This window comes from Hordeum vulgare, chromosome 6H (assembly GCF_904849725.1).
Source record: "Hordeum vulgare subsp. vulgare chromosome 6H, MorexV3_pseudomolecules_assembly, whole genome shotgun sequence".
Classification (NCBI taxonomy): domain Eukaryota; kingdom Viridiplantae; phylum Streptophyta; class Magnoliopsida; order Poales; family Poaceae; genus Hordeum; species Hordeum vulgare.
In genome coordinates, this window is record NC_058523.1 from 400069876 (window position 1) to 400097028 (window position 27153).

General features: G+C 45.4%; 1 protein-coding gene across 1 annotated transcript; it reads right to left on the minus strand.

The window, feature by feature from the left end:
* Nucleotides 1-1188: 1188 nt before the first annotated feature.
* LOC123406180 lies at nucleotides 1189-2202 on the minus strand. The gene is made up of 3 exons (XM_045099655.1): nucleotides 1716-2202; nucleotides 1447-1584; nucleotides 1189-1341 (listed from the first exon to the last, which is right to left on the minus strand). The coding sequence occupies exons 1-2, from the start codon at nucleotides 2162-2164 to the stop codon at nucleotides 1449-1451; spliced, it is 585 nt and encodes a 194-aa protein (XP_044955590.1). The 5' UTR covers nucleotides 2165-2202; the 3' UTR covers nucleotides 1189-1341; nucleotides 1447-1448.
* Nucleotides 2203-27153: the final 24951 nt, after the last annotated feature.

Genomic DNA, 27153 nt, shown 5'->3' on the forward strand with positions numbered 1-27153 from the left:
CTACTGAAGAAATCTGACATCCACGTTGTCTCAAATATTTAGTTCAAGGGATTACCATGGTTGAAGAACTATCTGGTTATGCAGATTTGACAACTGCTACTGCTATCCACTTTTGGTTCTCTTCACATAGACATCATTCATCTCACAAACAAAAAACAATTTTATAATGATGTAGCCATTGGGATGAAAAGCTTGTAAATCAAATTCTATAGACCTTCAAAAATATTCTGTAGAGAACATATGCTGTGACAACACATTGACTAATCTAAGGACCAACATCGGCATACAACATGGGTCCAACTTCTATCTAAAACCATTCTTAAAAGAACAGAAGAAAATAAAATTTAAACATTAAAATCAGGGCAATTGAAAATGGTATTTCTATGTTAAGGTGCATGCCATACTTCCCATGTACTCCCTCCGTCCCAAAATAACTGTCTCAAGCTTAGTACAACTTTGTATTAGAGCTAGTACAAAGTTGAGACACTTATTTTGAGACGGAGGAAGTACTTTTTTTATACATAATTCCTACTTGTCGTTATTAATTAATCATTACTCTGAATTCCCACTTATTGTTATTAATTAGGAAGATAACGTATACTTCTCTTTAGTTTTCATTAATTAGTAAAGATAATGAAGAAACTCATGTGCACACTCTGTAGATATAAAAGAACTAACGCAATAAGACACTCGGGCATACCAATATTTCAAGTCTTGTCAGACCACAACAAGAGAGCAATCGGTCTCAGATTGATACTTTTTTTTCAGTAATTAGAAGGATCACAAATTCGACAAGCATGGGCTGAAGTTTTATAACTGTCAGAAAAAAATTGTGATGCAAAGATTTGTTCTATGCTCTCAAGTACATATTTGCTAAAGCACGCATGACTCCTAAAAAGAATTGCTTGACTTTTACCCGAGTTTCAATATTTACCCGAGCAAGATGCTAGATTCAAGGTGATGTCTTAGAGCATGGTTAATAGTATAGCCAACTACTGGCTATAAGCCATCTTATAGCTAGCTTGTACAATAGTTAGCTATAAAAGAGTACTACTTTTATCATATATGGGTCACCTTTCATTCTCACAAAGCATCTAGGAGCACATGCTAGAGCTAGCTCTTCACGAAGAGTCCGCTTCCCTTCTCTCTCCTCTTCTCTCTCATCCAACTCAGCAAAAATATAGTATTCTAATCCTTACAGTCTGCTGACTGTACCTTATTGTACTTGCTCTTACCTTGCCGTTGGCTTGGGGGTCCTGACCTGCCCTCCTTATTTATTAATTATTCCGCTGTCTTTGTTTCCTTGAGCTTCTCCCCCTTCTCATTTTCCTTTTCATCATCCTGCAGCAAAGCAACCCAGTTTGAGATGCATCAGACTTTCACAAATCACATAGTAACTTCGTAACTTCATATATTATTTCTTCTTTCCATGTAGTAGAGTCCAACCTTTACACATATATTATTAGGATTTGCATAATTGATTTCCTCCATGTAGTATAGTCAGGCATCTCAAGATCAGGCATCTGCAATTTTTGCACCTTAAACATTGTGGATCTGCACAAGTAGCAGTAGCAATGCCCACACCTGCAAAGTAGCAATGCCCACACCTGCAAATTAGAGGAAACAAAAACCTCATGTAGTTTGCACTCAGTGCACATGAAAAGTAACTGCTGGTATGCAAGAAGGACCGAAGGAGACTCGGCGACGGTACTTACCTGCAGACCGTCAAATTGGCGGCTCCGAGTTCAATTACTGCTCCGCGGGCGGCGCAGAAGAACAATGCCTCGTTGCTATATGGGTGGAGCTTCTTTGTGGCCGCGGTGGTGGAGCCTTTTTTGTCGGCTATGTGGACGACGGAGGAGTCATGGCCGACCATGTGGTGGACTGGCCGGGGGCAGTCGCCGAGCACCATTGGAGATTTAGGCGGGCGCCGATCACGAGCGGCACGAGGAAGGCGGACGGGCGAGGCCGGCAGTGCGTCGTGTGCCATAGTACAGGCGGAAGAGCGGGGGAATGACGAGCAGTTGCGATGAGAAGGGACAGCAGGGCTGAGCGCCGGAGGCCCCCGCGTCGTCAGTCCGAGGCTGAGGCGCCAGGGGCGTGTGAGCGTCCTTGTGAGCAGAGGCGGCCAGAGTCCCGCTCCTCGCGTCCTCGCCCTTGCCATGTCCTTGTTCGGCGCCCTTGTCCTGCTTCTAGGGGCGGGCCGACCAACCGGCGACAAGTGCGGGCGGGGCCAGAGCAGGTGGCGGCGCTGAGCTCCGGGTGGCGGGGCCAAGCGACCCCCGGTGCGGGCGGGTGGAGGGGGGATTGACCACGAGACGACGTGGGGGGTGGGATATTAGTGCTAATGAAAACTGTTTAGTTTCGTTAATGAAGTAGCCAGACCGTGGATTAAGTGTTTGAAGGGTCTAGATGTAGAGCTGGATCTGTCCTCTCGTGCTTTTAATTATTGAAAGATGTAATAACTATTTGTGTTTTGTGAACCAATTCATCCGCCGTGTGCGTGCCAAGATGGATTGACGGTTACTCAAACAGAAACAAGAAGAAAATATAGAAGGGAATCGCCTGAACAACGAGGCTAGCCATAGAAGTTGCAATTCTTTGCATCTTTGAAGACTAGAAAAAATACGATTAGAACAAGAACAACAGATTCATCTCTTCTGTTCTTACAAGACCTGCTGATTCATTAGTAGAAAATGATCCATTTGTCACAGTTTCAGAGGCCGGGACTAAATGGCCGTGACTAAAGCCCAAAATCTTTAGTTCCGGTTCGCTTACGAACCGGGACCGAATGGTCTCCACGTGGCCGCTGCGACGAGCCCGGGCAGGAGGTTCTTTAATCTCGGTTGGTCACACCAACCGGGACAACATGGCATCCACGCGTCAGCATCTCGCCGCAGCTAGGTTTTTTTGGACGGGGAGGGGTGGGTTTTGGAGCGTTAATTTAGTAGTTTCATATTGTGTTAGCTAGCTAATAGAGAGAAGTATCCTCTATTTCTTTATGCTTGGTCGAACAATAAGTTTTCGTATATCTATCCGACTCTATTACATATATACAATATAACATCTTTTACAAATTAATCCAAAAATCATCTAATTAAGATCCAATGACAAATACACATAGCATTCTCCGTCTTTAGGTATGACGTGGTCAACAAAGAATCCCGCCAATTCCTCTTGAATTGCTCGTATGCGATCATATGGTAGGACTTGATCCCGCATCTCACATATCTAATTTAAAGAAGGGGGTCAATACATGCATATATATGAATAAAATTTCAACACAATTGTGAATATTATTTATGTACTTGAAATTGTATCTCACAGAAGACCCGCTCAGAGGTCGAGTGGCGAATGAACTCTCATACGTAGTATGCACATAAAACAATGTCTTCTTTTTGGTACATACACTTTACGAGAACATAGTTCAATCAAATTGATAGGCAAGCATGGTAATGATACATTGATGAAAATTTGAATCAATTAGAGATGCGCGGAACTAGCTATTACTACTTACTTTGGAGTGCGTAAATCGCAACTCTTTATTTAGACTGGGAACCAGATTGGCGAAATTCGTCCAAACCCTGTCAGACAGAGCAAATGATAACTTGATATCAGGAAATTAATGAAAGTTGCATGTCGATATGGTCTCGGTATATTGACTGAACTTACTTCTTGAGCATTGCAGTAATGTCCTCATAATCCTCTTCGGCTTTATGTCTCGAGTCTAAGACATTTACTACTGCCATGCCAACGTTAATGGATAGAAGAATAAAGTAGTCTCTGCGCGCGCATATATAACTCATAAATTACATTAATTAATTAACCTCGAGTAAGCGAAACCGAGTTTACACAGAAGACAACAACACTCACTTGAAGTTGTAAGGAAAGATTATTTCCACTTGTTTGATGTATAAGGAACGAGTTTAGCAAGTCCTCGTCGGTCTGTTTGATTGAGTTTCGTACCGTCAATTCATTTACGACATCTGGGCTAATGAACCCAACGTCGACGATTCCTGCTTTTTTTAATTCGACGATCTTAAATCTGCATAATATATATAATGAGGATAATTATATATACATGCAATGAACGAGCTGAGCTAGAGACTTAACTATAGAAGTAAGACTTACAGACAGTAGGAAGTCATGAATTGTTTGTCGAGGGCCAGTTGATTGTATAACTGAAATAACTCCTCAAATTGAATAGTAATCATGGGAAGTCCAATGAATTGGTTTTGTGGTTTCACTCCCACATACATAGCTTTTTTCCCAGACTCCCTGCAGGTATTCATGTACCACTCATGCAATCTTGGCATCATCGTTGTTAGAGCAGGATGACCAGGTTTGGCGAGAGGCTTCTCGTGCACGTATTTATATTGTTCTTTTGTTACATCATCCCCCAAGTAATCATCAGGATTGGTACCGGGCACCATCTCCGGATGATTAGCGACGACGATATCGAGCTCGGGAATTGTTTTCCCACTTGTTCGTTGTGCTAACTGATACGTCTCCAACGTTTCTAGAATTTTTAATGGTTTCATGCTATTATCTTGTCAAACTTTGGATGTTTTGTATGCCTTTTATATCTTTTTTGGGACTAACTTATGAACTCAGTGCCAAGTGTCAGTTCCTGTTTTTTCCGCGTTTTGGACCCTTTTTAGAGGAGGATTTTAAACGAAGTCCAAACGGAACGAAACTTCCAAAAATATTTTTTCCGAAACAGAAGAAGATCGGGGAGCCTGAGAACCAGGGCAGGGGGCCACCAGGGACCCCACAAGCCCCCTCGCCGTGGCCAGGGGGGCCCGCGCCTCCCAGGCTTGTGGGCTCCCAGGGCCTCCTCTGCCCTAGGTCTTTCGCCTATATATTTCCAAAAATTCCAGAAAAAATCAGGAGATCATCGAAAGTACTTTTCCGCCTCCGCAAGCTTCCGTCTCCGCAAGATCCCATCTGGGGCACGTTCTGGTGCCCTGTCGGAGGGGGGATTCGGATACGGAGGGCTTCTTCATCAACACCATGACCTCTCCGATGATGCGTGAGTAGTTCACCATAGACCTATGGGTCCATAGCTAGTAGCTAGATGGCTTTTGCTCTCTCTTGGATCTTCAATACCAAGTTCTCCATGATCTTCATGGAGATCTATCCGATGTAATCTTATTTTGCGGTGTGTTTGTCGAGATCCGATGAATTGTGGATTTATGATCAGATTATCTATGAATCTTATTTGAGTTTCTTATGATCTCTTATATGCATGATTTCATATCCTTGTAATTCTCTTCGAGTTGTGGGTTTTGTTTGGCCAGCTTGATCTATGATTCTTGCAATGGGAGAAGTGCTTGGTTTTGGGTTCATACCATGCGGTGACCTCACCCAGTGACAGAAGGGGTAGCAAGGCACGTATCGTGTTGTTGCCATCAAGGGTAAAAAGATGGGGTTTTCATCATTGGTTTGAGATTATCCCTCTACATCATGTCATCTTGATTAAGGCGTTATTCTGTTCGTCATGAACTCAATACACTAGATGCATGCTGGATAGCGTTCGATGTGTGGAGTAATAGTAGTAGATGCAGAAAGTATTGGTCTACTTGTCTCAGACGTGATGCCTATATGTATGATCATTGCCTTAGATATCGTCATGAATTTGCGCGGTTCTATCAATTGCTCGACAGTAATTTGTTCACCCACCGTAATATTTGCTATTTTGAGAGAAGCCTCTAGTGAACACTATGGCCCCCAGGTCTACTCCACCCTATTTTCAGCCTTACTCTTTTACTTCGTTGCACTTTCCGCCTTCAGATCTCACTTTGCAATCAATCTTGAAGGGATTGACAACCCCTTTATAGCGTTGGGTGCAAGCTCGTTTGTGTTTGCGCAGGTACTCTGGACTTGACGAGATTCTCCTACTGGATTGATACCTTGGTTGTCAAACTGAGGGAAATACTTACTGCTCCTGTGCTGCATCACCCTTTCCTCTTCAAGGGAAAAACCAACGCCAAGCAAGTTAAAACCAACGCCAAGCAAGTCTCCGTCAACGTGTCAGTTTCTGGCGCTGTTGTTTGAGAAGTAGGAAGAAGAATTTCTGGCGCCGTTGCTGGGGAGGATCAAGTCAAGAACTCATCCAAGTAAGTGTCACAAACTCATCCCTTGCAGTTACTTTTTTGCCTCTCGTTTTCCTCTCCCCCACTTCTGAAAAAAAAAATTACAAAAAGATTTGCCTTTCTCGTTTGCCTTTTCGTTCGCCCTTTTCTCTCGATTGCTCCTTGTTCGCTTGTGTGCTTGCTTGCTTGCTGAAGTCACCATGACTGAAAACACCAAACTTTGTGACTTCTCGAATACTAATAATAATGATTTTATTAGTACTCCGATTGCTCCCGCCACTAGTGCAGAGTCATACGAAATCAATGCCGCTTTGCTGAATCTTGTTATGAAAGAGCAATTTTCCAGCCTTCCTAGTGAAGATGCCGCATCCCATCTTAATACCTTCATTGAGCTTTGCGATATGCAAAAAAAGAAAGATGTGGATAATGATGTGATTAAATTGAAGCTTTTTCCTTTCTCGTTGTGAGATCGAGCAAAAACTTGGTTTTCATCTTTCCCCAAAAATAATATCAATTTTTGGGATAAGTGCAAAGATGCTTATATATCCAAGTAATTTTCGTCGGCTAAGATTATCTCTCTCCGTAATGATACCATGAATTTTAAGCAACTTGATCATGAACATGTTGCACAATCTTGGGAGAGAATGAAATTGATGATTAGAAATTGTCCCGCTCATGGCTTGAGTCTTTGGATGATTATACAAATCTTCTACACTCGCTTGAATTTCGCTTCTAGAAATATCTTGGACTCTGCCTCAGGTGGAACATTCATGGAAATCACGTTAGGAGAAGCCACAAAACTCCTAGACAATATCATGACGAACTACTCTCAGTGGCACACTGAAAGGTCACCTACTAGTAAGAAGGTACACGCTATAGAAGAAATTAACTCGTTGAGTGCTAAGATGGATGAGTTAATGAATTTGGTTGCTAGTAGAAGTGCTCCTTTAGATCCTAATGATATGTCCTTGTCTTCCTTGATTGAGAGTAGCAACGCTAGCTTGGACGTTAATTTTGTTGGTAGGAATAATTTTGGCAACAACAATGCTTTTAGAGGAAACTATGTTCCTAGGCCTTTTCCTAGTAACCCCTCTAATAACTTTGGCAACTCCTACAACAATACTCATGGAAATTACAATAGATTACTCATACGTCCATTTTGCATCATGTTTTCATGTTGATATTTATCGCTTCTTTGGCTGTTATTTCACTTCACGGTACTATTCTTATGCCTTTTCTCTCTTATTTTGCAAGGTTTACATGAAGAGGGAGAATACCGGCAACTGGAATTTTGGCCTGAAAGTGGAGCAAAGTTGAGATACCTATTCTGCGCAACTCAAAACGCCGTGAAAATCAACGGAGATTTTTTCCCAATTTATCAGAAATACTGGGCCGAAGAAGTGCCAGAGGGGCACCAGGGGGTGCCCACAAGCCTACACGGCGCGGCCACCCCCCCCCCCCCCCAGGTCGCGCCATGGGGGCTTGTGGGCAGCCCACTGGCCCACTGCACCCCCTCTTTTGCTATATGGAGGGTTTCGTCCAGGAAAAAAAATCAGAACAGAGCTTTTTCATGGTTTCGCCGCCGCCACGTGGCGGAACTTGAGCAGAACCAATCTAGAGCTCCGGCAGGACGAACCTGCCGGGGAAACTTCCCTCCCGGAGGGGGAAATCGTCACCATCGTCATCACTAAAACTCCTCTCATCGGAGGGGACTCGTCACCATCAACATCTTCATCAGCACCATCTCATCTCCGAACCCTAGTTCATCTCTTGTAACCAATCTCCGTCTCGCGACTCCGATTGGTAATTGTAAGGTTGCTAGTAGTGTTGATTACTCTTTGTAGTTGATGCTAGTTGGATTATTTGGTGGAAGAGATTATGTTCAGATCCTTGATGCTACTCATTACCTCTCTGATCATGATTATGATTATGCTTTGTGAGTAGTTACTTTTGTTCCTGAGGACATGGGATAAGTCATGCTAATAGTAGTCATGTGAATTTGGTATTCGTTCGGTATTTGGAGGGTTGCTAGAGTGACAGAAGCTTAAACCCTAGTTTATGCGTTGCTTCGTAAGGGGCTGATTTGAATCCACTAGTTTAATGCTATGGTTAGACTTTGTCTTAATTCTTCTTTCGTAGTTGCGGATGCTTGCGAGAGGGGTTAATCATAAGTGGGATGCTTGTCCAAGTAAGGGCAGTACCGAAGCGCCAGTCCACACACATATCAAACTATCAAAGTAACGAACGCGAATCACATAAACATGATGAAACTAGCATGACAGAAATTCTCGTGTGTCCTCGGGAGCGTTTTTCCTCTTATAAGACTTTGTCCAGGCTTGTCCCTTGCTACAAAAGGGATTGGGCCACTTTGCTGCACCGTTGCTACTTTTGTTACTTGTTGCTTGCTACGAATCGTCTCACCACACAATCACTTGTTACCGATAATTTCAGTGCTTGCAGATATTTCCTTGCTAAAAACCACTTGTCAGATCCTTCTGCTCCTCGTTGGGTTCGACACTCTTACTTATTGAAAGTACTACGATTGATCCCCTATACTTGTGGCTCATCAAGACTCTTTTCTGGCCCCGTTGCCGGGGAGTGAAGCGCCTTTGGTAAGTGGAACTTGGTAAGGAAACATTCATATAGTGTGCTGAAATTTATTGTCACTTGTCACTATGGATACTAATCCTTTGAGGGGCTTGTTCGGGGTATCTAAACCTCGAATGGAAGCACAAAGAGTTGCTCCTCAACCTGCTGCACCTACTGAAAATATTTGCTTTGAATTTCCTTCGGGTATGCTTGAGAAACTGTTGGCTAATCCTTTTACAGGAGATGGAACATCACATCCAGACTTGCATCTAATCTATGTAGATGAGGTTTGTGGTTTATTTAAGCTTGCAGGTGTGCCCGAGGATGAGGTCAAGAAGAAGGTCTTTCCTTTATCTTTGAAGGATAAGGCGTTGACATGGTATAGGATATGTGATGATACTGGATCATGGGACTACAATCGGTTGAAATTGAAATTTCATCAAAAGTTTTATCCTATGCATTTAGTACATCGTGATAGGAATTACATTTACAATTTTTGACCTCATGACAGAGAAAGCATCACTCAAGCTTGGGGGAGGCTTAAATCAATGCTATATTCATGCCCCAACCATGAGCTCTCGAGAGAAATTATCATTCAGAACTTCTATGCTCGGCTTTCTCATGATGATCGCACCATGCTTGCCACTTCTTGTACCGGTTCTTTTATGAAGAGAGATATTGACTTCAAATGGAATTTATTGGAGAGAATTAAACACAACTCTAAAGATTAGGAGCTTGAAGAAGGTAAGGAGTCAGGTATGAATTTCACGTTTGATTGTGTTAAATCCTTTGTTGAGAGAAATACCTTTAGTGACTTTAGCGCTAAGTATGGACTTGACTCTGAGATAGTAGCTTCATTGTGTGAATCGTTTGATGCCCATATTGATCTCCCCAAAGAGAAGTGGTTTAAATATCATCCTCCTTTAGAAGTCAATGTAGTTAAACCCACTCCAGTTGAAGAGAAAGTCATTGCCTATAATGATCCTGTGGTTCCCAGTGCTTACATTGAAAAACCACCTTTCCCTGTTAGGATAAGGGGTCATTCTAAAGCTTCAACTGTGATACGTAGAGGCTACATTGGAACAGCTACACCCCCTGAGAATATTAAAGTTGAACCTAGCATTTCTATTATCAAAGATCTTCTGTCTGAAGAAGTTGAGGGACATAATATTCACTTCTGTGAAGATGCTGCCAGAATTGCTAAACCTCACGTTAGAGACAATCATAGGCCTGTTGTTGGCATGCATGTGGTTTCTGTTAAGATAGGAGATCATTGTTACCATGGTTTATGTGACGTGGGTGCTAGTGTTAGTGCAATACCTCAATCCTTATATTATGAAATCAAAGATGAGATTGCACCTGTTGAGATAGAGCCTATTGATGTCACTATTCAGCTCGCCAATAGAGATACTATCTGCCCTATGGGAATTGTTAGGGATGTTGAAGTCTTGTGTGGTAAAATGAAGTATCCTGCTGATTTCCTCGTTCTTGCTACCGAACAAGATAGCTTTTGCCCATCATATTTGGTAGACCTTTTCTCAATACTGTCAATGCTCATATTGATTGTGAGAAGCAAACTGTCACTGTTGGCTTTGAAGGTGTGTCACATGAGTTCAATTTCTCCAAGTTTGGTAGACAACCTCATGAAAAGGAGTTGCCTAGTAGGGATGAAACTATTGTCTTAGCCTCTATTGCCGTGCCCCCTACTGATCCATTAGAGCAATACTTGCTTGAGCATGAAAATGATATGCATATGGATGAAAGGGATGAAATAGATAGGGTTGTCTTAGAACAATATCCTATCCTTAAGAATAACTTTCCTCTTGAATTGCTTGGGGATCCACCCCCACCAAAGGGTGATCCTGTGTTTGAGCTTAAACAGTTTCCTGATACTCTTAAGTATGCCTATCTTGATAATAAAGAGATATATCCTGTTATTATTAGTGCTAGCCTCTCGGAGCATGAAGAAAAGAAGTTACTAAAAACTCTGAGGAAGCACCATGCTGCTATAGGATATACTCTTGATGATCTTATGGGCATTAGTCCTACTCTATGCCAGCACAAGATTAAAACTGGTCCTGACTTCAAACCAGTTGCTGATCATCAAAGGAGATTGAATCCTAAGATGAAAGAAGTAGTAAGAAAAGAAATACTAAAGCTCCTGGAAGCGGGTATTATCTATCATGTTGCTCATAGCGATTGGGTGAGTCCGGTGCATTGCGTCCCTAAGAAGGGAGGCATTACCGTTGTCCCTAATGATAAGGATGAATTAATCCCACAGAGGATTATTACTGGCTATAGGATGGTGATTGATTTTAGGAAATTGAATAAGTCCACTAGGAAAGATCATTACCCTCTGCCTTTTATCGACCAAATGCTAGAAAGACTATCCAAACACACAAACTTCTGCTTTCTAGACGGTTATTCTGGTTTCTCCCAAATAGCAGTTGCACAATCTGATCAGGAGAAAACCACTTTCGCCTGCCCTTTCGGTACCTTTGCTTATAGATGTATGCCTTTTGGCTTATGTAATGCACCTGCCACCTTTCAAAGATGTATGATGGCTATATTCTCTGACTTTTGTGAAAAGAATGTCGAGGTCTTCATGGATGACTTTTCCGTTAACGGGTCTTCTTTTGATGATTGCCTGAGCAACCTTGATCGAGTCTTGCAGAGATGTAAAGATACCAATCTTGTCTTGAATTGGGAGAAGTGCCACTTTATGGTTAATGAAGGCATCGTCTTAGGACGTAATTTTTTTGAAAGAGGTATTGAAGTCGATAAGGCTAAGGTCGATGCAATCGAGAAAATGCCATACCCCACAGATATCAAAGGTATAAGAAGTTTCCTTGGTCATGCTGGTTTCTATAGAAGGTTTATTAAGGACTTCTCTAAGATTTCTAGACTTCTTACCAATCTCTTACAAAAGGATATTCCTTTTGTTTTTGACAATGATTGTGAGGAAGCCTTCGAAATACTTAAGAGGGCTTTGATAACCGCACCTATTGTTCAACCACCTGATTGGAACTTGCCTTTTGAGATCATGTGTGATGCTAGTGATTATGTTGTTGGTGCTGTTCTAGGGGAAAGAGTTGATAAGAAGTTGAATGTTATTCACTATGCTAGTAAAACTCTAGACAGTGCCCAAAGAAACTATGCCACTACGGAGAAGGAATTTTTAGCAGTCGTGTTTGCATGTGAAAAGTCCAGGTCTTAAATAGTTGATTCAAAAGTCACTACTCACACTGATCATGCTGCTATTAAGTACCTCATGGAGAAGAAGGACGCTAAACCTAGACTTATCAGATGGGTTCTCTTTCTACAAGAATTTGATTTGCACGTTGTCGACAGAAAGGGTGCTGATAACCCCGTAGCAGATAACCTGTCTAGGTTGGAGAACGTTCTTGATGACCCACAACCTATTGATGATAGCTTTCCTGATGAGCAATTGAATGTCATCAATGCTTCACGTAGTGCACCGTGGTATGCTGATCATGCAAACTATATCGTTGTCAAATACATACCACCTAGTTTCACGTACCAACAAAAGAAGAAATTCTTCTTTGACTTGAGACATTACTTTTGGGATGATCCTCACCTTTATAAGTAAGGAGTAGATGGTGTTATTAGATGTTGTGTACCTGAACATGAACAGGGACAGATCCTACAGAAGTGTCACTCCGAGTCCTACAGAGGAAACCATGCGGGAGATAGAACTGCACACAAGGTATTGCAATCAGGTTTCTATTGGCCCACTCTCTTCAAGGATGTCTGTAAGTTTGTCTTGTCTTGTGACGAATGTCAAAGAATAGGTAATATTAGCAAACGTCAGGAAATGCCTATGAACTATTCGCTTTTCATTGAACCATTTGACGTCCGGGGCTTTGATTATATGGGACCTTTTCCAAAATCTAACGGGTATACTCATATCCTAGTTGTTGTTGATTACATCACTAAGTGTGTAGAAGCTATCCCCACTAGTAGTGCTGATCACAACACCTCTATTAGGATGCTTAAAGAAGTTATTTTCCCTAGATTTGGAGTCCCTAGATATCTAATGACCGATGGTGGTTCACATTTCATTCATGGTGCTTTCCGTAAAACGCTTGTTAAGTATGATGTTAACCATAGAATTTCGTCTCCCTATCACCCTCAGTCCAGTGGTCAAGTAGAGCTAAGCAATAGAGAGATTAAACTGATTCTGCAAAAGACTGTCAACAGGTCTAGAAAGAATTGGTCTAAGAAGCTCGATGGTGCACTGTGGTCTTATAGAACTGCCTATAAGAATCCCATGGGCATGTCTCCGTACAAAATGGTGTATGGGAAAGCATGTCACTTACCTCTTGAGCTAGAGCATAAAGCTTATTGGGCAATCAAAGAGCTTAACTTTGATTTCAAACTTGCCGGTGATAAGAGGTTATTTGATATTAGCTCGCTTGATGAGTGGAGAACTCAAGCATATGAGAATGCCAATCTTTTCAAAGTGAAGGTTAAGAGGTGGCATGATAAGAGGATACAAAAGCGTGAGTTCGGTGTAGGTGATTATGTCTTGCTATATAACTCTCGTTTATGATTCTTTGCATGCAAGCTTCAATCTAAATGGGAAGGTCCCTATGTTGTTGAGGAAGTATATTGTTCCGGTGCTATCAAGATCAACAACACGGATGGTAATTGTCCGAGAGTGGTAAATGGGCAGAGAATGAAGCATTATATCTCACATACTCCCATAAATGTTGAAAGCAATATCATCAATACCATAACTCCGGAAGAATACCTAAGGGACATTTAACAGCCTGTTTCAGACTCCAAAAACAAAGAGGTATGTGTTTCGGTAAGAAAATAGAGTCCAAAACTTTCCCAATCGGAAATTTTCTCCGTTTTGGAATACTTGAAAAAATACAAAAATTGGAAGTAGTCTCGAAAGCGTACGAGGAGGCGACAAGCCTGCACGGCGCGAGCCCACCCCCTGGCCGCGCCGTGAGGGCCTGTGGCCACCTCGTGTGCCTCCCGGACTCCGTTTTCGTGCAGGGTACTCCTTCTGGTCTAGAAAAAATCATTATATGTACTCCCGTTTGGTCTGACCCTGCATCACGCAGATTTCCTCTGTTTTTTGTTTCGAGCCTGTTTCTGTTGCAGATCTAGATCACCATGACTTCCCCAAAAGCTCCTAAGGACAAGATCTTTGAGAAGGTCATCAATCCTAACCTCACGGAAGTGCTGCAACACTCTCAATCTATCGAGATGCGTGAGGGGATGTTGCACATCCGTGATGTTGAGGGGCCTAAGAAGACCGGAAGCATGGAGAGGAGGCTCGAAGCAATGGAGCAACAAGTCTTCAAGTGCCAAGGGATGGTGGAGCGTGGACTCAACGCCAACCACATGACGATCACGGAGTTCAGCAACAAGCACAGGATTTATGCCAATGACATTGGGAAGCATCTCTCCAGGCTCTATGACAGGATTGATCAACTCAGGGCCAGATTTATGACCCGCAAAACCAAAACTGTGAGTATGAGTATAGATTTAAATCAATACGGTTGGCTATAGATTTGAGGATTCCGGAGACTCTTCATCTTTCCATGATGGAGCACCTATGCCTTGGAAGACGGAGGATCAAACTCATGTTGCAGCAACACCACCATCACCACCAAAGGAAGACAACTGAGCATTGGTATGGGAAATCCCCTTGGCTTGTGCCAAGCTTGGGGGAGTTGCCCCGGTATCGTATCACCATCACATCTTTTGCCTTTACCTTTGTTTTAGTTTTCCTTTTCAGTTTTCTTTTTCTCTAGTAGTTTAAAAGTCTTAGTGTTTTAGTCTTGAGTTTTGCTTTGTGTCACCCCCGATGTATTCTTGCTCGTGGGTCATATAATAAAGGGTGTCTTAGTTGAAGGGCTTTGCCTCTTGCCTTGATCAAAAGATTGAGAAAAGAAAAAAGCATGAAAGATCATGTAATGATCTTATGGGAAGTGATGGCTTCACATATAAAAAGAATGATGAGTGAAACTTGTTGATGGTAGACAAACGTAGACCTTGGTCATGGTTGCAATTAATAGGAAGTGATAAAGAAGGAGAGGTTCACATATAAATATATCATCTCTGACACCATGTGACGCCCTCGATTTAATCGTACGCTAATCATACACGCAAATGCGTACGACCAAACCCAAGGACTCACGGGAAGATATCACAACACAACTCTAGACACAAATAAAATAACATCAGCTTCATATTACAAGCCAGGGGCCTCGAGGGATAGAATACGAAAGCTCGATAAACACACGAGTCAGCGGAAGCAACAAATATCTGAGTACAGACATAAAACAGGGGGTGCCTTAGAGAAGGCTAGCACAAAAGATACAATGATCGAACGAGGCGAGGCCTCCTGCCTGGGAACCTCCTAACTACTCCTGATCATCAGCGGCCTCCACGTAGTAGTAGGCACCGTCGGGGTAGCAGTCGTCGGCGGCGGGGACCTCCATCTCCTGGGATCCATCATCTGGTCGCAGCAAACGGATCAAGGGGACAAGGGGGAGCAAAGCAGCGGTGAGTACTCATCCAAAGTACTCGCAAGTCTTACATCAGAACTATTCTAAATATGCATCAGTATCAAAGAAGAGGGGTGTATATGTGGACTGACTGCAGCAATGCGAGAATAGAGAGAGAAGGCCTAGTCCTATCGAAGACTAGCATCTTCAGGGTCTTGCAGCAATAGACGAGAGTAGAACACGGGTAAAACATTAATAGTCATATTGTTGCAGCAATATTAAAGTGAGGTCACGCCTAAGGATCCTCCCTCGACTCCCTACGGGGAAGCAATCCCGAGGCAAACTAATTCAGTTAAGTAACAATTGTAGTTGTAAAAGATCGGGGCACAACTCCAAGTCGTCCTGTAACCGTGGACACGGCTATCCGAATAGTTAATTTTCATCCCTGCAGGGGTGCACCACATGTCCCGTCACGCTCGATAACACTCTGGCCGGACATACTTTTCTGGGTCCTGCCCGGCCTCGGAATATCGACACGTCGCAACCCCACCTAAGACTAATCAGAGAGGCCAGCCCGCCGGTCTAAATCCTAAGCACAAAGGGTTCGTGGGCCCAGTTCCCCTTCACGCTCCTGCACGTGGCGTGGGCGGCCGACATCAGTCCTAGCATCCCTTAATCACAAGCGCGATGCATCTCGGGACCACTCGGGCGCGCGCCGCTACATTGCTGGCATTTGAAAAGCTTCGGCTGATACCGCGACGCCGAGTACCCATAATTCTTCCCGCGTAGCCGGTTAGTGCGAAAAGGTCTCCGACCAACCCAGGTCAAATACCCAAATCCATTAGCATTTTAATTAGGCCAGCAACACGGTCTCACGGGAATCCACCCGTCTTACAACTAATCACCAATGATCCCAGTAACATGGTCAAGTAACTGTGTGGTTGTAACATCGGGGGGAATCCGAGGTATCACCCTCGTTGGATTCCGAACGATGTACCCGTCAAGGTGGGCTTAGAGGAATCACCCTCGGGGGTCCCACACTCGCGGGGTTGCACGACAGAGGCGTCATCGGGAATGGTGAAAGAGGAATCACCCTCGATAACCACGACCGACTAGCTATACTACAGAGATATCATCAGGAGTACTTAGCGAGGTGTCACCCTCGGTACCCGATAGTATCTCTGTAGCGTCGTACAACAAAGGGGGGTGAATGTGCTGTGTCGGGTCTGGCTCGTCGATCAGAGATCGAGAATTGAAAACAAGCGGGGCAACTGGACTACGGGGTCTGAGGGGATGACTGCTCCACCTATACTAGGCATATTAAAGGTACAGGACTCAAAGTAGCAGTTCATCAAAAACAGGCTATGCATCAGATATAGGAGCTAACTACAACAGTAGCAAAATACTAATGCAAGCAGTAGGAAGAAAGACATAGGCGATATAGGAATGATCAAGGGGGGTTTGCTTGCCTTGCTGCTCTGCGGCAAAGGACTGATCGGCAGGGTCGTAGATGTACCCGACAGCAGCGTCAGTCTCGGGGTCTACCGGTAAGAAGAGGGGGAAGAAACAATAAATAATAGCACCGATGCAACACAAAGCATGACATGGAAAGATGCTGGCTAGACATGAGCTAACGCAGCAACATTCGTCATAGACGGGTCGGAAGAATATCTGACGATATTTTCCGGGTCTCGGGCTACTACCGGTTATACTGGAAACGATGGAAAAGTTCCATGCTTGCTATGCTAGGGACGCGTGAAAGACGAACGGGCCGTGTATCCGGGTTCGTCTCGCTTTGCTGATCAACTTTCATGTTGAAATTATTTCGATCTGACTTACGGATTATTTTATATTAATTTTCAAAGTTTTATTAATTATTTAGGAATTAAAAACAGATTTAAATGATTTAATAAAATCCCATTATGACATCATCGCGATGTCAGGCTGACATCAACATCTTGCTGGTCAACTCACCAGCGGGTCCCGAACGTCATAGGCACAAGTTTTATTTAAGATTAATTATTAATTTATCAGATTAATTTAATGAGGGACCCACGTGTCATACTCTAATTATTCTAATTAACTAATTTAACTAATATATCTATTTATTTATTTAATAAAAACATTATTATTTATTTTTAGTTTAACTATCGCGTGGGGCCTCCCTGTCATAGACAGCGGGTGCGTTGGCCCCACCGGTAAGTGACCTAAGGCCAAAAACACATTTTTAATCACCAATACATAACCATACAAATGTCGTATTCCTCTAAATATTCATATACGCAAATACATACATCGCATCTCATACATACATACATACATACATACGCGTCTAATACATCATTTATTTTTATTTTCTTTTTCTCTCAAAACTCTCATCTCCCTCTCTGTTAACAGAGAGACACAGAACTCTCTGTGTTAACTCAACATAGAAGAACCGAAAGTTCAATCCCTCCTACCGGTGTCTACCGTCGACGGATCGAGGTCCCGTTTGCCGGAACGGAACCGGGGCGGTGAGGAGATCGACATGGTGGGAGGAGCCCGAGGAGGGGCTCACCGACGGTGACGAGACGGCCCGATGAAGCCGGAGTTCGCGCGAAGGTGAAGGTGACGACGGTGACGCGGCTCCGGTGATGAAGGGGACGGTGATGATGGTGATGACGCGCCGGCGAGGGGGAGCCGGCCGGATCCGGCGTGGTGGAGATGTCTCCCTGCCCGGTCCCTACTGGACCGAGCGGGAGAAGGCCGACGGGGGCGGCGGGTGGTAGCCCGGCGAGGTTGGAGGGCCGAGGTGGTGCTGCTGGCCGGCGCGGTGGAGGTGGGGGACTCGCCGGCCGGGAGAGGGGAGGGGCCGCCGGGGGAGGAGGAGGCCGTGAGGGGGGGGCACCGGGGGAGGAGGAGGCTGTGAGGGGGGGGGGGCGCCGGGGGAGGAGGAGGCGATGGAGAGAAGGGCCGGCGGGGGAGCTCGCCGGCGGGAGGCAGGGGGCCGAGGGGCGCCGGCCGAGGTGGGGCGAGGTGGAGGCCGAGGGTCGTGGGGAGGGAGAGGGGGATCTGGCGTTTGGGTGGGGGAGAGGACCGAGAGAAGGGGCTCTCGTGGGGGGGGGGGGTTACGGGAGAGAGAGAGCGTGGGTGGGTGGGGTTGTCGGTGGGAGGGGGTGGGAGGCGCTGAGATGGGGAGTGGCGGCGCTCAGGGGGGAGGGAGAGGTGGCGGCTCCCTCGCCAGGGGGTGGCTAGGGTTTGCGGGATGGGGGTGGCCGGCTCGGCCTTTTGGCGGGCCGGTTGGTTTCTTTTTTTTTCTTTTTCTATCTTTTATTATTTAATATACTATTTAACTTTCTTTTTAAATACTTTTCTTATACTTTATTTTCCCATTATTATTTTTAGTACTTTCCTTTTTATATATATTCTTTTAATATTTGTAATGAACTTATAAAGTACTTTTCGTTTATCTTCAAATTTTGAATCCGGACAAAACTCGAATCAACGCGGGTCTGAGATGGGAATTCGATGACGTGGCATCATTAGCGGGTGACCACTGTAGCTTAATTACAATAATTACTGTAGCAAAAGTCGAGGATGTCACAATTCTCCCCTACTAACAAGAATTCTCGTCCCGAGAATTAAGAGGTAGAGGGAAAGAGCCCGGGGTATTCATCACGAAGATGATCCTCGCGTTCCCAAGTGGCTTCATCTTCAGAGTGATTTGACCACTGCACCTTAAGGAACTTGGTGACCTTGCAACGAGTCTTACGTTCAGCTTGGTCGAGAATGCGGACCGGATGCTCTTTATAAGAGAGGTCTTGTTGTAGCTCAAGCATATCGTGATCCACTGCTCGAATAGGGTCCTTGAAGCAGCGACGGAGCTGAGAAACATGGAAGACATCGTGAACCTGAGAAAGGTTCGCCGGCAGTTCCAATTGATAAGCCACTCTTCCACGCCTTTCGAGAACAGTGAAAGGACCAATATAACGAGGAGCTAATTTGCCCTTGATCCCGAAACGGTGTGCACCTCTCATTGGTGTGACACGAAGATAAGCCTTTTCGCCAGGTTGATAGACCATATCTTGATGATGACGGTCATACTGACTCTTCTGACGAGACTGAGCAGCCTTCAGATTCTCATGAATAATGCGGACTTGATCTTCGGCATGTTGAATAATATCCGGACCGAAGAGTGATCGTTCCCCAGTTTCTGACCAATTCAGAGGAGTTCGACACCTTCGCCCATACAATACTTCGAAAGGGGCCATCTTCAGACTAGCTTGATAGCTATTGTTGTAAGAGAACTCGGCATACGGGAGAGATTCCTCCCATTTCTTACCGAAAGAAATGACACAAGCTCGAAGCATGTCCTCGAGAATTTGGTTGACCCGTTCAACTTGTCCCTGGGATTGAGGATGAAATGCAGTGCTGAAGGATAGATGAGTCCCCATAGCCTTCTGAAAACTTTCCCAGAATTTTGAAGTGAACAAGCTGCCACGGTCCGAACTGATTACCAACGGAATACCGTGAAGTGAAACAACTCTTGACATATAAAGATCTGCCAGTTGACTAGCATTAATCGTTTCTTTGACGGCCAGGAAATGTGCAACTTTGGACAGTCGATCAATGACGACAAGAATAGCATCATTACCTTTCTGAGATCTGGGAAAACCAGTGACAAAGTCCATTTCAACATGGTCCCATTTCCACTCAGGAATAGAGATAGGCTGCAGAGTTCCAGCAGGCTTTTGGTGTTCTGCTTTGATACGCCGGCATATATCACATTCTGCCACATAGCATGCAATGTCTTGTTTCATATTGGGCCACCAGAATCTTTGCCGGATGTCTTGGTACATCTTGGTACTACCCGGATGAATAGACAATGGTGTGTCATGAGCTTCTTCCATCACCTTCCCAGTCATCCTGAGATTTTCCTTCTTATTTGGGACGAATAGGCAACCCTTGAAATACAAGGCGCCACCTTCATCAACAGTGAAAAAGGGGGGTTTACCCTTCGCAATATAGCTCTTAATCCTATCAACATCATCGTCAAAGTCTTGCAGATTCTTTATGGAGCTTACAAGATCTGGTTCAACCACTAGGTTACTAAGGGAACCCTGATTAACAACACGAAGGTTCATCTTTTGAAACTCTGCAGGAGGGGGAACAAGGTAACCCTGAGGAACAATGTGGAGGTTCAGCTTACGGAATTCCTCTTGCAGACGATCGTGAACCTGATGAACCTGGAGGTGGTTGCAGTATGACTTGCGACTTAAGGCATCAGCCATTACATTAGCCTTGCCAGGGGTATATGATATACTACAGTCAAAATCTGCTATACGCTCCATCCATCTTTGTTGACGCAAGTTCAGCTCCGGTTGAGTGAACAAGTACTTCAGACTTTGATGGTCGGTGTAAATTTCACAGCGATTACCGACAAGGTATTGTCGCCATTCCTTCAATGCATGAATGACTGCGGCAAGCTCGAGGTCATGAACTGGGTAGTTCTCTTCATGAGCACGCAGTTGACGTGAAGCATAAGCGATCACCTTGCGATATTGCATTAGGACACAACCTATTCCTTGACGAGAAGCATCACAGTATATGACAAAATCCCTTTTTGTATCTGGAGGAGCAAGTACTGGAGCGAACGTCAGTTTGTCCTTGAGCGCCTGGAAACTTTCCTAACATTTATCAGTCCATTCATACTTAACACCTTTGTGAAGCAGGTTGGTTAAGGGCTTCGCAATCTTGGAGAAGTTCTCGACGAATCGACGGCAATAGCTGGCGAGTCCGAGAAAACTTCTGACTTGCTTGACATTCTTCGGGGCAGTCCAGTCAAGAATAGCTTGAATTCGTTCGGGGTTGACCGCAATACCATCCTTGGAAATCACATGACCAAGGTAAGTCACTTCGTCTAGCCAGAACTCACATTTTGGAATACTTCGCATAGAGTTTATGCTCCCGAAGCTTATCCAGTACAAGACGAAGATGTTCAGCATGCTCTTCTTTGTTCTTCGAAAATACCAGAATATCATCTAGATATAGCACGACAAATTTGTCGAGGTAGTCCATGAATATATAATTCATCAATCGAGAGAAGGTTGCCGGTGCATTGGTTAAGCCGAAGGACATGACGGTGTACTCGTATGATCCATATCGAGTAACAAAGGCGGTCTTTGGAATATCCTCCTTGCGAACACGGATCTGGTGGTATCCCAATCTCAAGTCGAGCTTAGAGAAAACGGTGGAACCAGCAAGTTGATCATACAAATCATTTATCCGCGGGAGAGGATATTTGTTTTGAATAGTGGCCTGGTTGATAGGACGGTAGTCTTGAACCAATCGATTTGTCCCATCCTTCTTCTTAACAAAGAGAGAAGGTGCTCCCCAAGCAGAGAAACTCGGACGGATGAAACCCAGACGGAGCGAGTTGTCAATTTCTTGCTTAAGTTCAAGGAGTTCATGTGGCGGCATTTTATAAGGACGCTTGGCAATAGGAGTGGTACCGGGTACCAAGTCAATGACAAACTAGACAGCTCGAGCAGGGGGAATCCCCGGAAGTTCTTCTGGAAAGACATCTTGGAATTCTCGGACCACTGGAATGTTTTCAATCCCTTCAAGAGGCGACGCATTTAATGCATTCAAAGCATTCAGTCGTGCCTCAGCATTACGGACGAGATGAGCATGGTAGCTTATTACTTCATCTGAAGGGTGTAGGAGGTGGACGGTCTTGGTGGCACAAACGATCGATGCCGTATGAGCTTTCAACCAGTCCATCCCCAATATGAGATCAATGTTGGATGACTTTAGTAGGATGGGGTTGGCAAGGAATTCTAATCCTTCAATTTCAACTCGAACATGGGGGCAAACCACAGAGGTTCGGCATTCGCCCCTAGGGGTGTTTACCACTATCGGGATGTTCATCTCTTCGCTCCTAATGTCATGCATGTATGCAAAATTTTCCGACATAAAGGAATGCGATGCTCCTGTATCAAACAATACAGAAGCAGGTACTGAGTTAACGAGAAGTGTACCCATCACGGTAGCAGGCTGGTCTTGAGCTTGACCCATATCAATGTTGTTGGCCTGACCACGAACATAAGCAGGCTTAGTGTTGAAGTTGCGGTTCTGGTTGTTGCCATGGCCAGTTGCGGGAAGTGCCAGCTGATTCGGATTCTGCCTGCAGTCTCTAGCACGGTGACCTGGACGGCCACACTTGAAGCACAGCCCGTCCTCAGGACGGGAAGGAGGAACTCGAGGCGGTGGAGCTGGAAGCCTCGGCTGCCTAGGTGGTGGAGGAGGCAGGCGAGGTGCAGCATAGGACGGCCTCGGAGTAGGAGCAGGTGCATGGTACATGCTGTTGGGAATCCAGATCTTCCGCTTCTGTGCAGATGAGCCCGAAGATGAGCCCATGTCACGGTTGCGCTTGCTGCTATCTTTGTATTCCTGCAGACCAGTCTCAACCTGAATAGCCTTGTTCACCAGGGTGGCGAAGTCAGCATAGTCCTGAACGAGGAGTGTCAGCTTGATATTGGGGTGGAGGCCTTCACGGAACTTCTCCTGCCTGTGTGCATCAGTCGCAATGTCTTCTTCAGCATAGCGAGATAATTCCAGAAATTCCCGCTGATAAGCATCCACAGTCTTGTTGCCCTGGACCAAGTTGCGGAACTCACGCTTCTTCCGGTCCATGACTCCCTGGGGAATGTATCGAGCATGGAAAGCAACCTTGAATTCTGCCCAAGTGATGATAGTTCCATCGGGCTGAGAGCGCCTGTGGCTGTCCCACCATTGAGCAGCGGGACCCTTCAGAAAGTAGGCGGCAAAGTTGACATAGCTCGCCAGGGGCACATTGGCAGACTCTAGCTCATAGGAAATGTCACGGAGCCAGTCATCAGCATCAAGAGGCTGAGTTGAGCTGCGGTAGATCGCAGGGTTGAGACGGCAGAAGTATTGCAGTGTCACGCCTTGCGGTTGGTTCATGTTCGGCCTTTGGAACTGATCCATGAGCCCTTGCATAAACTGGCGGTTCAGCTTAAACTGTTGGATTATCCCCGCCATATACTCAGGAGGCGGGGGTGGTGCATCGTTGGCAGGGCCACGCGGGCGGCCAGCTGGTCTAACCATCCTGTTAAATATTTAGGAGGGGTAGTTTAGCTTAAAGTAATTGCAAAGGCATCGCACGCATTCATGAAGTAATTAGGCATAATGAAAGGGAAATGCGGTAGATACTCCATAGTAGTTGAGTTCGACATACAGACCCATACATAAGTACGATTACAGACTAACAATTACAAATTCGAAATTTGGCGATAGCCCGGACGCATTTGACGATACCCTGGACTCACTAGGCGGCGCGCAGGCACGCGGTGGAAGAGTACCACAACGAGATGTAGCGATAAGGCTACATGAACGTCGGAGAGGACGATCGAATCCTGGTAGCTGGCGGTGATAGAAGGTAGGGACAGGACCCTGTGTCCCGTTGTGACTCTGGTGAGGGTACCGCATCCAGTCGAGGAGCTGAGGTCCAAGTGCAGGGGTTCTACCCCCCAACATCAGTCCACTCGAGAGCTGATGGTAGCTCTGTCCTGCTTGGCTCGCGGATGCGCATAGGTGGAACCCTCGGACAGTGTGATGGCTGCAACTCTGTCAACGTGTCGTAAAGACGAGCGCGCGTAGCATACAGCTCCATAGTCAGAGCTCGGAAAGCACGATCCATTGCCTCAGTGTACTGCACCAGAATCCGCGCGTCGTAGCGACGCGTCACGTAGGGGGCGCAGACAGCGATGTAGGAACGGTCGCTGTGCTCCCGAACGTCAGAAGCGTAGGCAGTGAGATCAGACCTAGTCTCATCCCTAGCAGGAGCATGCGGGATGTATCTGAAAGGGCTCTCCTCCAGGTGAGGGTACGCTCCACGGAGACGGGTGATGGCGATGTACGCCGCATCATGGACGGCCATCTCGACCGACACTCCAATACCACAGAACACGTGGCGCTCGAGGGTCTCGCCGCCCCTCTGGTCGAAGATGCGAACCTCAGCCTGGTACTGGTACTGGTTATACTCGCGGAAATCCTCGAACACAGTGTACTCGGGGTACCAGCGATATCCCAGCCTGGTCAGGAGATCGACCAAAATGGCCGGGAACCCAGTCGTCTCAGTGGCCTGTGTTAGGCGCACGTGCTGTCTTGCGGGACGCATCTGAAAATAAGATTGACGAATGTCAATGACAGTGTGTGTAATACATATTCAGGAGAAAAAGAGTAGATAGTCCAGCGCTCCGGATCGATGTGATTCGAGAACCTAATGTTAGAGTTAGTAAAATCTTTGACCCGAAAGAGAAGAGAAAGTAGAGTCCAGAGTATAGAAAAGGAGTAAAAGATACTAATACCACCCAATTGAGATGTGGGCCCGTAAGCCACAACATCAGTGTTAGTAAAGTTTTTCAAACACTAGACTCAACTTCGGCCAAGGAGTTGGAAAGGGGGCTACCTACAGGCAGTTGGCTCTGATACCAACTTGTGACGCCCTCGATTTAATCGTATGCTAATCATACACGCAAATGCGTACGACCAAACCCAAGGACTCACGGGAAGATATCACAACACAACTCTAGACACAAATAAAATAACATCAGCTTCATATTACAAGCCAGGGGCCTCGAGGGCTAGAATACGAAAGCTCAATAAACACACGAGTCAGCGGAAGCAACAAATATCTGAGTACAGACATAAAACAGGGGGTGCCTTAGAGAAGGCTAGCACAAAATATACAACGATCGAACGAGGCGAGGCCTCCTGCCTGGGAACCTCCTAACTACTCCTGATCATCAGCGGCCTCCACGTAGTAGTAGGCACCGTCGGGGTAGCAGTTGTCGGGGCGGGGACCTCCATCTCCTAGGCTCCATCATCTGGTCGCGGCAAACGGATCAAGGGGACAAGGGGGGAGCAAAGCAGCGGTGAGTACTCATCCAAAGTACTCGCAAGTCTTACATCAGAACTATTCTAAATATGCATCAGTATCAAAGAAGGGGGGTGTATATGTGGACTGACTGCAGCAATGCGAGAATAGAGAGAGAAGGCCTAGTCCTATCGAAGACTAGCACCTTCAGGGTCTTGCAGCAATAGACGAGAGTAGAACATGGGTAAAACATTAATAGTCATATTGTTGCAGCAATATTAAAGTGAGGTCACGCCTAAGGATCCTCCCTCGACTCCCTGCGGGGAAGCAATCCCGAGGCAAACTAATTCCAGTTAAGTAACAATTGTAGTTGTAAAAGATCAGGGCACAACTCCAAGTCATCCTGTAACCGTGGACACGGCTATCCGAATAGTTAATTTTCATCCCTGGAGGGGTGCACCACATGTCCCGTCACGCTCGGTGTCACCCTCGGTACCCGATAGTATCTCTGTAGCGTCGTACAACAAAGGGGGGTGAATGTGCTGTGTCGGGTCTGGCTCGTCGATCAGAGATCGAGAATTGAAAACAAGCGGGGCAACTGGACTACGGGGTCTGAGGGGATGACTGCTCCACCTATACTAGGCATATTAAAGGTACAGGACTGAAAGTAGCAGTTCATCAAAAACAGGCTATGCATCAGATATAGGAGCTAACTACAACAGTAGCAAAATACTAATGCAAGCAGTAGGAAGAAACACATAGGCGATATAGGAATGATCAAGGGGGGTTTGCTTGCCTTGCTGCTCTGCGGCAAAGGACTGATCGGCAGGGTCGTAGATGTACCCGGCAGCAGCGTCAGTCTCGGGGTCTACCGGTAAGAAGAGGGGGAAGAAACAATAAATAATAGCACCGATGCAACACAAAGCATGACATGGAAAGATGCAGGCTAGACATGAGCTAACGCAGCAACATCCGTCATAGACGGGTCGGAAGAATATCTGACGATATTTTCCGGGTCTCGGGCTACTACCGGTCATACTGGAAACGATGGAAAAGTTCCATGTTTGCTATGCTAGGGACGCGTGACAGACGAACGGGCCGTGTATCCGGGTTCGTCTCGCTTTGCTGATCAACTTTCATGTTGAAATTATTTCGATCTGACTTACGGATTATTTTATATTAATTTTCAAAGTTTTATTAATTATTTAGGAATTAAAAACAGATTTAAATGATTTAATAAAATCCCATTATGACATCATCGCGATGTCAGGCTGACATCAACATCTGACTGGTCAACTGACCAGCGGGTCCCGAACGTCATAGGCACAAGTTTTATTTAAGATTAATTATTAATTTATCAGATTAATTTAATGAGGGACCCACGTGTCATACTCTAATTATTCTAATTAACTAATTTAACTAATATATCTATTTATTTATTTAATAAAAACATTATTATTTATTTTTAGTTTAACTATCGCGTGGGGCCTCCCTGTCATAGACAGCGGGTGCGTTGGCCCCACGGTAAGTGACCTAAGGCCAAAAACACATTTTTAATCACCAATACATAACCATACAAATGTCGTATTCCTCTAAATATTCATACACGCAAATACATACATCGCATCTCATACATACATACATACATACATACCCGTCTAATACATCATTTGTTTTTATTTTCTTTTTCTCTCAAAACTCTCATCTCCCTCTTTGTTAACAGAGAGACAGAGAACTCTCTCTGTTAACTCAACATAGAAGAACCGAAAGTTCAATCCCTCCTACCGGTGTCTACCGTCGACGGATCGAGGTCCCGTTTGCCGGAACGGAACCGGGGCGGTGAGGAGATCGACATGGTGGGAGGAGCCCGAGGAGGGGCTCACCGACGGTGACGAGACGGCCCGATGAAGCCGGAGTTCGCACGAAGGTGAAGGTGACGACGGTGACGCGGCTCCGGTGAAGAAGGGGACGGTGATGATGGTGATGACGCGCCGGCGAGGGGGAGCCGGCCGGATCCGGCGTGGTGGAGATGTCTCCCTGCCCGGTCCCTCCTGGACCGAGCGGGAGAAGGCCGACGGGGGCGGCGGGTGGTAGGCCGGCG

Coding starts and splice junctions, on each gene's coding strand:
- LOC123406180 (XM_045099655.1), bottom strand. CDS start 2,164: ATGGCAAGGGCGAGGACGCGAGGAGCGGGACTCTGGCCGCCTCTGCTC. Junction 1,585..1,715: donor GCCAATTTGACGGTCTGCAG/GTAAGTACCGTC, acceptor GCTACTTTGCAG/GTGTGGGCATTGCTACTGCT.